Consider the following 14,164-nt stretch of genomic DNA (forward strand, 5'->3'; position numbering starts at 1 on the left):
AAAAGTTTCAGGAAATTCCAGGAAAATCTGGACTTTGGGGAAAGGGAAAACATGTGTGGATGGTTGAAAGGTCGGAATCTGGTTTAAAACATTTTTTGGGAGAATTGTGGGCATTGTAGAACCATTCATTTGAATGCAAATTTCCTGGGAATTTGGGGCAAACCGGGAATTTTTGAAAATATTGACTTTAGCACAATTGTCCTGGGTTGGTGTCAGAATTTTTGAAAACGGTTGAAAAATGTTGACGTAGTAACAGTTTGAATTGGCAATTGGGTAATTCCTGGAATTTTGAGAAAACTGGGTATTCGTACAGAAAAAAAAAGGAAACTAAAAGGAATGTTTTGAAGGTGGAATGGTCAAAAACGATTGAAAAATGTGGACTATGAAAACTTTCCAGGAAGAGGTGAAAATAGGTCTTTGGAAAACTGGGAATTCTGAGAATTCCTGGAATTTTTTGGAACTTGGAAAATGGTAGTTTGATTGTCCAAGGTGAGTGGAGTGTGTGGATGTTGGATTCGGATGAGAAATGTGGGATATACAGTATATTGTACATTGCCCATTCATTATCAATGGGGAAAAAGTTTCAGGAAATTCCAGGAAAATCTGGACTTCGGGGAATGGGAAAACATGTTTTGTGTTATATATATATATATTGGAAGAGTAGTGTGTGTGGATGGTTGAAAGGTCGGAATCTGGTTTAAAACATTTTTTTGGAGAATTGAGGGCATTGTAGAACCATTCATTTGAATGCAAATTTCCTGGAAATTTGGGAATTTGGGGCAAACTGGGAATTTTTTTAAATATTGACTTTAGCACAATTGTCCTGGGTTGGTGTCAGAATTTTTGAAAACGGTTGAAAAATGTTGACGTAGTAACAGTTTGAATTGGCAATTGGGTAATTCCTGGAATTTTGAGAAAACTGGGTATTTGTACAAAAAAAAAAAAGGAATGTTTTGAAGGTGGAATGGTCAAAAACGATTGAAAAATGTGGACTATGAAAACTTTCCAGGAAGAGGTGAAAATAGGTCTTTGGAAAACCGGGAATTCTGAGAATTCCTGGAATTTTTTGGAACTTGGAAAATGGTAGTTTGATTGTCCAAGGTGAGTGGAGTGTGTGGGTGGTAGAATGGTTCAAATCAGGTGAGAAATGTAGAGTTGTGCAAGATTTTAAAAAATGGCTCATTCATTTTGGATGGTGAAAATTTCCTGGAAAACCAGGAATTCTGGGTAATCCGGGATATTTATTTTAAAAAAATTAAAAAATTGGGGAACTTACATTTCCCGGTCGAGCTGAACGTTTTAATACTCAAACAGTTCTGATCAAAGGAAAACTGGGCTGTGGAGAGCACCAAAGTTGTGTGCCGGAATAATAATAATAATAATAATAATAATAATAATTATAGTAAAATTAATAATAATAATAATAGTAATAGTAGTAATAATAATAATAACAATAATAATGATAATAGTAATAGTAATAATAATAACATTAACAATAATAGTAATAATAATAATAGTAATAATAGTAATAGTAATAATAATAATAACAGTAACAATAATAATAGTAATAATACTAGTAGTAATAATAATAAATAATGTTTGTACATTGATACAAACAATGTAGTAAACATGACATGAAGTTACAATCAGGTGTTACATAGTAACACATAGTAACATATCACTTCCCATGAAGTCCAAACAAAGTGACACAAAGTCCTTCATTCATGATAAATGTGATGGTGGTGCCTTCACTGAACTCCTGAACTCTCAGCGCCCACACACTCTGTGACACACCAGCGCTAGCAACACATCACATGACCGCCTGTGAGTCACCAGACTTCATGGCAGTGAAGGTTGATCAAAGTCATCCTTCCTGTGCTGACTCATCTTTCAACATGTGTGCTAGAACATTCTAATAATAACATCTGCTTTACACACACCTCTTCTTTTTAGGACACACATTTTCATACATCCTATAATACGCCATTACTTTATTATATGTGTGTATATGGAGCATAAATGATATGTGTACAGTTTCTTAAAATGGGTCCATTTTTATCTGATACTCTTGGCATTGCTTGTGGTGTCCCCCAAGGGTCCGTGTTGGGGCCAAAACTGTTTAATGTACATCCAAAGTACTGAAATGTATACTATTTGCAGACGACACATATATATATTCTACAGTAGTGATGACTATAATGAGCTCATAAATACAGTAAACACAGAACTAAACATAGTAAAAAAAATAGATGGACACAAATAAATGATCTTTGAATATAAATAAATCTAAGATAGTGATGTTTGGAAATGGCAACATAACGTCTGAACAGAAAATAAGTATTGATGGTACCCAAATTGAAATGGTAAATGAGAATACATTTTTGGGAGTAATAATTGATAGTAAACTATCATGGAAAGCTCATGTCAGACACATTCAAACAAAAACCTCCAAAAGCCTCTCAATTATAAAGAAAGCAAAACTATACCTCAATGAAAATGCACTGCGTACTCTTTACTGCACCTTGGTACTGCCATACCTTATATACTCTAAACTGCACCTTGGTACTGCCATACCTGACATACTGTGTTGAAGTATGGGGGAATACTTACCACAACACAATTCATCCTCTGATCATATTACAGAAAAGAGCAGTGTGGATCATTCACAACGTTGGTTATTTAGAACATACTCATAATCTGTTTATGTGTGTATATGTATGTGTCTGTGTAGTAATGTGTAAGTGTAGTAATAATTGTGTCTGTGTAGTAATATGTATGTGTCTGTGTAGTAATATGTATGTGTCTGTGTAGTAATATGTATGTGTCTGTGTAGTAATATGTATGTGTCTGTGTAGTAATATGTATGTGTCTGTGTAGTAATATGTATGTGTCTGTGTAGTAATATGTATGTGTCTGTGTCGTAATATGTGTGTATATGTATGTGTCTGTGTAGTAATATGTGTGTATATGTATGTGTCTGTGTAGTAATAAGTGTGTATATGTATGTGTCTGTGTCGTAATATGTGTGTATATGTTTGTGTCTGTGTAGTAATATGTGTGTGTCTGTGTAGTAATATGTATGTGTTTGTGTAATAATATGTATGTGTCTGTGTAGTAATATGTATGTGTTTGTGTAATAATATGTATGTGTCTGTGTAGTAATATGTATGTGTCTGTGTAATAATATGTATGTGTCTGTGTAGTAATATGTATGTGTCTGTGTAGTAATATGTATGTGTCTGTGTAGTAATATGTATGTGTCTGTGTAGTAATATGTATGTGTCTGTGTAGTAATATGTATGTGTCTGTGTAGTAATATGTATGTGTTTGTGTAGTAATATGTATGTGTCTGTGTCGTAATATGTGTGTATATGTATGTGTCTGTGTAGTAATAAGTGTGTATATGTATGTGTCTGTGTAGTAATAAGTGTGTATATGTATGTGTCTGTGTAGTAATATGTGTGTATATGTATGTGTTTGTGTAGTAATATGTGTGTATATGTATGTGTCTGTGTAGTAATATGTATGTGTTTGTGTAGTAAATGTGTATATATGTACATACTGTATGTATGTGTGTTTTTGTGTAGTAATATGTGTGTATATATGTATATACTGTATGTACGTGTGTGTCAGTGTAGTAATATGCGTGTATATGTATGTGTCTGTGTAGTAATATGTGTGTTGTGTATATGTATATATATATATACGTACATACTGTATGAATGTGTGTGTCTGTGTATTAAAATGTGTATATATGTATGTGTCTGTGTAGTAATATGTGTGTATATATGTACATACTGTATGTATGTGTATGTCTGTGTAGTAAAATGTGTATATATGTATGTGTCTGTGTAGTAATGTGTGTATATATGTACATACTGTATGTATGTGTGGGTGTAGTAATATGTGTGTATATATGTACATACTGTATATATGTATGTGTCTGTGTAGTAATATGTGTGTATATGTATGTGTTTGTGTAGTAATATGTGTGTATATGTATGTGTCTGTGTAGTAATATGTATGTGTTTGTGTAGTAAATGTGTATATATGTACATACTGTATGTATGTGTGTTTTTGTGTAGTAATATGTGTGTATATATGTATATACTGTATGTACGTGTGTGTCAGTGTAGTAATATGCGTGTATATGTATGTGTCTGTGTAGTAATATGTGTGTTGTGTATATGTATATATATATATACGTACATACTGTATGAATGTGTGTGTCTGTGTATTAAAATGTGTATATATGTATGTGTCTGTGTAGTAATATGTGTGTATATATGTACATACTGTATGTATGTGTATGTCTGTGTAGTAAAATGTGTATATATGTATGTGTCTGTGTAGTAATGTGTGTATATATGTACATACTGTATGTATGTGTGGGTGTAGTAATATGTGTGTATATATGTACATACTGTATATATGTATGTGTCTGTGTAGTAATATGTGTGTATATGTATGTGTTTGTGTAGTAATATGTGTGTATATGTATGTGTCTGTGTAGTAATATGTGTGTATATGTATGTGTCTGTGTAGTAATATGTGTGTATATGTATGTGTCTGTGTAGTAAATGTGTACCGGTATATATGTACATACTGTATGTATGTGTGTTTTTGTGTAGTAATATGTGTGTATATATGTATATACTGTATGTATGCGTGTGTCAGTGTAGTAATATGTGTGTATATGTATGTGTTTGTGTAGTAATATATGTGTATATGTATGTGTCTGTGTAGTAATATGTGTGTATATGTATGTGTCCGTGTAGTAATATGTGTGTATATGTATGTGTTTGTGTAGTAATATGTGTATATGTATGTATATATGTACATACTGTATGTACGTGTCTATGTAGTAATATGTGTGTATATATGTACATACTGTATATATGTGTGTGTCTGTGTCGTAAAATGTGTATATATGTATGTGTCTGTGTAGTAATATGTGTGTATATATGTACATACTGTATGTATGTGTGTGTAGTAATATGTATGTGTCTGTGTAGTAAATGTGTATATATGTACATACTGTATGTATGTGTGTTTTTGTGTAGTAATATGTGTGTATATATGTATATACTGTATGTATGTGTGTGTCAGTGTAGTAATATGTGTGTATATGTATGTGTTTGTGTAGTAATGTGTGTATATGTATGTGTCTGTTTAGTAATATGTGTATATGTATGTGTCTGTGTAGTAATATGTGTGTATATGTATGTGTCTGTGTAGTAATATGTGTGTATATGTATGTGTCTGTTTAGTAATATGTGTATATGTATGTGTCTGTGTAGTAATATGTGTGTATATGTATGTGTTCGTGTAGTAATATGTGTGTATATGTATGTATATACGTACATACTGTATGTATGTGTGTGTTTGTGTAGTAAAATGTGTATATATGTATGTGTCTATGTAGTAATATGTGTGTATATATGTACATACTGTATGTATGTGTGTCTGTGTAGTAAAATGTGTATATAGGTATGTGTCTGTTTAGTAATATGTGTGTATATATGTACATACTGTATGTATGTGTGTGTCTGTGTAGTAAAATGTGTGTATATGTCGGTGTAGTAATGTGTGTATATATGTACATACTGTATGTATGTGTGTGTGTAGTAATATGTGTGTATATATGTAGATACTGTATGTGTGTGAGTGTAGTAAAATGTGTATATATATGTATGTGTTTGTGTAGTAATATGTGTGTATATATGTAGATACTGTTTGTGTGTGAGTGTAGTAAAATGTGTATATATATGTATGTGTTTGTGTAGTAATATGTGTGTATATGTATGTGTCTGTGTAGTAATAAGTGTGTATATGTATGTGTTTGTGTAGTAATATGTGTGTATATGTATGTGTCTGTGTAGTAATATGTGTGTATATGTATGTGTCTGTGTAGTAATATGTGTGTATATGTATGTGTCTGTTTAGTAATATGTGTGTATATGAATGTGTCAGTGTAGAAATATGTGTGTATATGTATGTGTCTGTGTAGTAATATGTGTGTATATGTATGTGTCTGTGTAGTAATATGTATGTGTCTGTGTAGTAATATGTGTGTATATGTATGTGTCTGTGTAGTAATATGTGTGTATATGAATGTGTCAGTGTAGTAATATGTGTGTATATATGTACATACTGTGTGTGTGTGTGTGTGTGTGTGTGTGCGTGTAGTAATATGTGTGTATATATGTAGATACTGTATGTGTGTGAGTGTAGTAAAATGTGTATATATATGTATGTGTTTGTGTAGTAATATGTGTGTATATGTATGTGTCAGTGTAGTAATATGTGTGTATATGTATGTGTCAGTGTAGTAATATGTGTGTATATGTATGTTTCAGTGTAGTAATACGTGTGTATATTTATGTGTTTGTGTAGTAATATGTGTGTATGTGTCTGTGTAGTAATATGTGTGTATATGTATGTGTTTGTGTAGTAATATGTGTGTATATGTATGTGTCTGTGTAGTAATATGTATGTGTCTGTGTAGTAAATGTGTATATATGTACATACTGTATGTATGTGTGTTTTTGTGTAGTAATATGTGTGTATATATGTATATACTGTATGTATGTGTGTGTCAGTGTAGTAATATGTGTGTATATGTATGTGTCTGTTTAGTAATATGTGTATATGTATGTGTCTGTGTAGTAATATGTGTGTATATGTATGTGTTCGTGTAGTAATATGTGTGTATATGTATGTGTCGATGTAGTAATGTATGTGTTTGTGTAGTAATATGTGTGTATATGTATGTGTTTGTGTAGTAATATGTGTGTATATGTATGTTTCAGTGTAGTAATATGTGTGTATATGTATGTGTCTGTGTAGTAATATGTGTGTATATGTATGTGTCTGTGTAGTAATATGTGTGTATATGTATGTGTCTGTGTAGTAATATGTATGTTTCAGTGTAGTAATATGTGTGTATATGTATGTGTTTGTGTAGTAATATGTGTGTATATGCATGTGTCTGTGTAGTAATATGTGTGTATATGTATGTTTCAGTGTGTCTGTGTAGTAATATGTGTATATATGTACATACTGTATGTATGTGTGTTTCTGTGTAGTAATGTGTGTATATATGTATATACTGTATGTATGTGTGTGTCAGTGTAGTAATATGTGTGTATATGTATGTGTCTGTGTAGTAATGTGTGTATATGTATGTATATATGTACATACTGTATATATGTGTGTGTCTGTGTAGTAAAATGTGTATATATGTATGTGTTTGTGTAGTTATATGTGTGTATATATGTACATACTGTATGTGTGTGTGTGTGTAGTAATATGTATGTGTATATGTACATACTGTATGTGTGTGTGTGTGTAGTAATATGTATGTGTATATGTACATACTGTATGTGTGTGTGTGTGTGTGGTAATATGTGTGTATATATGTACATACTGTGTGTGTGTGTGTGTGTGTGTGTGTGTGTGTGTGTGTGTGTGTGTGTGTGTGTGTGTGTGTGTGGTAATATGTGTGTATGTGTGTATATATGTACATGCTGTGTGTGTGTGTGTGTGTGTGTGTGTGGTAATATGTGTGTATGTGTGTATATATGTACATACTGTGTGTGTGTGTGTGTGTGTGTGGTAATATGTGTGTGTGTGTATATGTGTGTATATATGTACATACTGTGTGTGTGTGTGTGTGTGTGTGTGTGTGTGTGTGTGTGTGTGTGTGTGTGTGTGTGTGTGTGTGTGTGTGTGTGTGTGTGTGTGTGTGCTAACCTGAGGTCTCTGCCTGAGCAGCTCCTGCTTGAGTCTGAGTCTTTCCTTGTCCATCTTCTGCAGCCTCATCTGGTTGACACCGCTGAGGATGCTGGGAGGCAGCTGGCCGCCCGCCTTCACTGGTGCATTCTGGGAGATCCTCTGCTGGTTCAGGGCTGCAGACCAGGACACACACAGACCACATGAGTACTCTGCTGGTTCAGGACACACACAGACCACTTGAGTACCTGTTCTCTTGTGTGCACATGACTGCCTATTAGTAAGCACTTACAGCAAATGGCGTCTATTTATTTGACACCATAGCATGCTAACTATTAGCATTTACATGTTTGGTTGGGATTCCCTCACAATTATAACTTTGGTATTTTAGCACCTTTCTTGCTAGGTGATAGCTTAAGCATGTTAGCATTTTGAATTGACAGTCAGCATGATGTAAACCGGGAAGACACTAGAAGTTTTAATAGGTATTGAATATGATAATGATAGAATTGAATTACTTCTAAAAGCCAAATCCAAACAACCTTCCCTAGTCATGGCGCAAAAAAAAAAAAAAAAAAAAGCAACCAACACGAAAAGTCAACATAACCTTCTCACTGAGCTTTGTGGATTTGATGAAAAACGTCCACACACAATAAAATATTCAAAGTTACACCCATTTAAATCAATCACAATGCATGCTGGGAAAAATGTGAAACCCTCTTTTCACACTTATCCATGTTTAGTATTTTTTTAGTTGTTGTGATGGCATTTTCTGCATGTGGAGAAGTTAGCATGCTAGTTTTCATGAGGTGGAGAAGTTAGCGTGCTAGTTTTCATGATGTGGAGAAGTTAGCGTGCTAGTTTTCATGATGTGGAGAAGTTAGCGTGCTAGTTTTCATGAGGTGGAGAAGTTAGCGTGCTAGTTTTCATGATGTGGAGCAGTTAGTATGCTAGTTTTCATGATGTGGAGACGTTAGCATGCTAGTTTTCATGATGTGGAGACGTTAGCGTGCTAGTTTTCATGTGGTGGAGACGTTAGCATGCTAGTTTTCATGATGTGGAGACGTTAGCATGCTAGTTTTCATGATGTGGAGACGTTAGCGTGCTAGTTTTCATGTGGTGGAGACGTTAGCATGCTAGTTTTCATGATGTGGAGACGTTAGCGTGCTAGTTTTCATGATGTGGAGAAGTTAGCATGCTAGTTTTCATAATGTGGAGCAGTTAGCGTGCTAGTTGTCATTTTGTGGAGACGTTAGCGTGCTAGTTTTCATTTTGTGGAGACGTTAGCGTGCTAGTTTTCATTTTGTGGAGACGTTAGCGTGCTAGTTTTCATGATGTGGAGACATTAGCATGCTAGTTTTCATGATGTGGGGACGTTAGCGTGCTAGTTTTCATGATGTGGAGATGCTAGCGTGCTAGTTTTCATGATGTGGAGATGCTAGCGTGCTAGTTTTCATGATGTTGAGACGTTAGCTTGCTAGTTTTCATGATGTGGAGACGTTAGCGTGCTAGTTTTCATGATGGGGAGACGTTAGCATGCTAGTTTTCATGATGTGGAAACGTTAGCGTGCTAATTTTCATGATGTGGAGAAGTTAGCGTGCTAGTTTTCATGATGTGGAGACGTTAGCATGCTAGTTTTCATTATGTGGAGCAGTTAGCATGCTAGTTTTCATTTTGTGGAGACGTTAGCGTGCTAGTTTTCATTTTGTGGAGACGTTAGCGTGCTAGTTTTCATTTTGTGGAGACGTTAGCGTGCTAGTTTTCATGATGTGGAGACATTAGCATGCTAGTTTTCATGATGTGGAGACGTTAGCGTGCTAGTTTTCATGATGTGGAGATGCTAGCGTGCTAGTTTTCATGATGTGGAGATGCTAGCGTGCTAGTTTTCATGATGTGGAGACGTTAGCTTGCTAGTTTTCATGATGTGGAGACGTTAGCGTGCTAGTTTTCATGATGGGGAGACGTTAGCGTGCTAGTTTTCATGAGGTGGAGACGTTAGCGTGCTAGTTTTCATGAGGTGGAGACGTTAGCATGCTAGTTTTCATGATGTGGAGAAGTTAGCGTGCTAGTTTTCATGATGTGGAGACGTTAGCATGCTAGTTTTCATGATGTGGAGACATTAGCGTGCTAGTTTTCATGAGGTGGAGAAGTTAGTGTGCTAGTTTTCATGATGTGGAGAAGTTAGCGTGCTAGTTTTCATGATGTGGAGACGTTAGCATGCTAGTTTTCATGATGTGGAGACGTTAGCGTGCTAGTTTTCATGTGGTGGAGACGTTAGCATGCTAGTTTTTATGAGGTGGAGAAGTTAGCATGCTAGTTTTCATGATGTGGAGAAGTTAGCGTGCTAGTTTTCATGTGGTGGAGATGTTAGCATGCTAGTTTTCATGAGGTGGAGACGTTAGCATGCTAGTTTTCATGATGTGGAGACGTTAGCGTGCTAGTTTTCATGAGGTGGAAATGTTAGCGTGCTAGTTTTCATGATGTGGAAACGTTAGCGTGCTAATTTTCATGATGTGGAGAAGTTAGCGTGCTAGTTTCTATGATGTGGAGACGTTAGCATGCTAGTTTTCATGAGGTGGAGAAGTTAGCATGCTAGTTTCTATGATGTGGAGCAGTTAGCATGCTAGTTTTCATGAGGTGGAGAAGTTAGCATGCTAGTTTTCATGAGGTGGAGACGTTAGCATGCTAGTTTTTATGAGGTGGAGACGTTAGCATGCTAGTTTTCATGATGTGGAAACGTTAGCGTGCTAGTTTTGTCCTGTAATAACCTGCAATCATGTAAAGATGGCTGCCGTATTTATGAGTTTCACTCCAGTTTGTGGAGGTGGAAAGTGTGTGTGTGTGTGTGTGTGTGTGTGTGTGTGTGTGTGTGTGTGTGTGTGTGTGTGTGTGTGTGTGTGTGTGTGTGTGTGTGTGTGTGTGTGTGTGTGTGTGTGTTAGAACACAACAGGACTTACAAGTTGACAAGCAGAGCAGGTTGTGTTGCATACAAAAAGTGGCAATGTGACTTTTGTGTGGGCCGTCCCCAACAAGACCAGGTTCCTGCAAGACCTGATCACCTCCCACACAAAGACCTGATCACCTCCCACACAAAGACCTGATCACCTCCCACACAAAGACCTGATCACACGTTGCTGATCTTACATTGTGACTTTTGTTCCCGCCTAAACCCGTCATGTGATGTCCCTCCCCCAGGACACTTGATTAGGCACACATGACTGTGATATCAAACCTCACATTAGAGATTAGGAGTCAAAAAGTCATCACTTTTCAACTGGATCGCAACTTTTATTTGTAACCATTCCTTGTCAATTACAACAAATGAAAAATCTATTCATTAATATATAAAAAAGTGTATCAATATGTTATTATGTATTATTACAATGTTATATTAAAAATGTATTCACTTTGAATGGAGAATCGTTTGGAATCAAAAATGGATTGTGAATGGAATCGTTACCTCCAAGAATCAGTCCTAATAAAGATGCATCAACAATTGTACTTTTAAAAAAAAACGTTTTATACGTTTTACATTGCATTTTTTTTTTTGTAATTATACATTATATTTGGATTTCTCGTGTTAGTTAATTTTGCACCAAAACAAAAAGCTTTTATGTGTAAATAAATGTATATCATTTTATATAGTGTAAATAAACTTATATAATTGTATAGTGTAAATAAACTTACATAATCATATATAGTTTAAATACATTTATACCATTTTATATAGTGTAAATAAACTTAAATAATCATATATAGTTTAAATAAACTTATATAATCATATATAGTTTAAATAAACTTAAATAGTTTTATATAGTGTAAATAAACGTATATAGTTTTATATAGTGTAAGTAAACTTATACAATTTTATATAGTGTAAATAAAGTTATATAATTGTATGTAGTGTAAGTAAACTTATATAATTGTATATAGTGTAAATAAACTTATAGTTTTATAAACTGTAAATAAACGTATACAATTGTATATACTGTAAATAAACATATATAATAGTATATAGTGTAAATAAACGTATATAATTGTATATAGTGTAAATAAACTTATATAATCGTATATAGTTTAAATAAACATATATAATCGTATATAGTTTAAATAAACGTATATAATTGTATACAGTGTAAATAAACATATAGTTGTATATAGTGTAAATAAACTTATATAATAGTATATAGTGTAAATAAACTTATATAATTGTATATAGTGTAAATAAACTTATATATATATGTATATAGTGTAAATAAATGTATATAATTGTATGTAGTGTAAATAAACTTATATAATAGTATATAGTGTAAATAAACTTATATAATTGTATATAGTGTAAATAAACGTATATAGTTTTATATAGTGTAAATAAACTTATAGTTATATATACTGTAAATAAACCTATACCATTGTATATAGTGTAAATAAACATATATAATAGTATATAGTGTAAATAAACGTATATATTTGTATATAGTGTAAATAAATTTATATAATTGTATATAGTGTAAATAAACTTATATAATTGTATATAGTGTAAATAAACTTATATAATTGTATATAGTTTAAATAAACTTATATAATTGTATATAGTGTAAATAAACTTATATAATTGTATATAGTGTAAATAAACTTATATAATTTTATATAGTTTAAATAAACTTATATAATTGTATATAGTGTAAATAAACGTATATAATTGTATATAGTGTAAATAAACTTATATAATTGTATATAGTGTAAATAAACTTATATAATCATATATAGTTTAAATAAACTTATATAATTGTATATAGTTTAAATAAACTTATATAATTGTATATAGTGTAAATAAACTTATATAATTGTATATAGTGTAAATAAACGTATATAATTGTATATAGTTTAAATAAACTTATATAATAGTATATAGTGTAAATAAACTTATATAATTGTATATAGTGTAAATAAAGTTATATAATAGTATATAGTGTAAATAAAGTTATATAATTGTATATAGTATAACAATAAGAACCCAATCTGATTGTGAAGCTTGACTGGCAAATAGTGTTTGCTAATATTCTGTTTACAACAATTATTATCTGTGATTGTGATGAGTTGTTGGTTGCTAATAGAGATGAGTTGTGTGCGTGCCAAACAGGTCACAACACTTGCAAATAAGAGTAAATGTGAGCTCCCGACCAAAACAAAGACCCATTTTCCTGCTCCCCTCCCCCACTCGCCACCTACCAACCACGTGGTTACACTCAATGGGGGGGGGTTCACTCGCCACCTACCAACCACGTGGTTACACTCAATGGGGGGGGGGGGGTCACTCGCCACCTACCAACCACGTGGTTACACTCAATGGGGGGTCCTCGCCAATAACAAGCAACACACTGCAGGCCCTCACATGACACATTTATTTATTTCACACATTATATACATTTTAAAAAAAGTGTTTTTAGGCCATCTCGGAGGATTTTTCTCCTCTATCATCATATTTATTATATTATATATATATATATTTAATACACCTATTTATTATATTATATATATATATATTTATTACACCTATTTATTATATTATATATATATATTTATTACACCTATTTATTATATTATATATATATATTTATTACACCTATTTATTATATTATATATATATATTTTTATTACACCTATTTATTATATTACATATATATATTTATTACACCTATTTATTATATTATATATATATATTTATTACACCTATTTATTATATTATATATATATTTATTACACCTATTTATTATATTATATATATATATTTATTACACCTATTTATTATATTATATATATATATTTATTACACCTATTTATTATATTATATATATATATATATTTATTACACCTATTTATTATATTACATATATATATTTATTACACCTATTTATTATATTATATATATATATTTATTACACCTATTTATTATATTATATATATATATTTATTACACCTATTTATTATATTATATATATATATTTATTACACCTATTTATTATATTATATATATATATTTATTACACCTATTTATTATATTATATATATATATTTATTACACCTATTTATTATATTATATATATATATTTATTACCCCAAGTAATACTTTGCCACAATCCATCCAAGTCAACAATCCATTCTGAATCCAGTCGTCACCCCAAGAATTGGAATAGGGATCGTTAGCTGCAGCACTAAAATCAACACATCGTAAATGCCTAACATTTTTCCTACGCTTTGTACCCTGCGGCTAATAAAACGGTGCCACTAATTTATGGATTTTTTATTCGTTGACGGCCATAAAGCAAATATATTTCATCAAACACATGCACGCACACTTATTGTTTGTGCTATGGCGCCGCAATGCTTACTAGTGTTTCCTGCTGTTTAAAGCTTTGAACCAGAAGG

At 32.3% G+C, this 14,164-nt stretch overlaps 1 protein-coding gene across 2 annotated transcripts in view; it reads right to left on the bottom strand.

The window, feature by feature from the left end:
* yap1 (Yes1 associated transcriptional regulator) overlaps positions 1–14,164 on the bottom strand; it is a 103,740-nt gene that overhangs the window by 20,076 nt on the left and 69,500 nt on the right. For both annotated transcript variants that reach the window (XM_061972175.1, XM_061972174.1), the window contains one exon: positions 7,756–7,910. In XM_061972175.1, coding sequence (XP_061828159.1) covers positions 7,756–7,910 — 155 coding nt within the window. The remainder of the gene's footprint in view (positions 1–7,755; positions 7,911–14,164) is intronic.

This window comes from Nerophis lumbriciformis, linkage group LG17 (genome assembly GCF_033978685.3).
Source record: "Nerophis lumbriciformis linkage group LG17, RoL_Nlum_v2.1, whole genome shotgun sequence".
NCBI lineage: Eukaryota > Metazoa > Chordata > Actinopteri > Syngnathiformes > Syngnathidae > Nerophis > Nerophis lumbriciformis.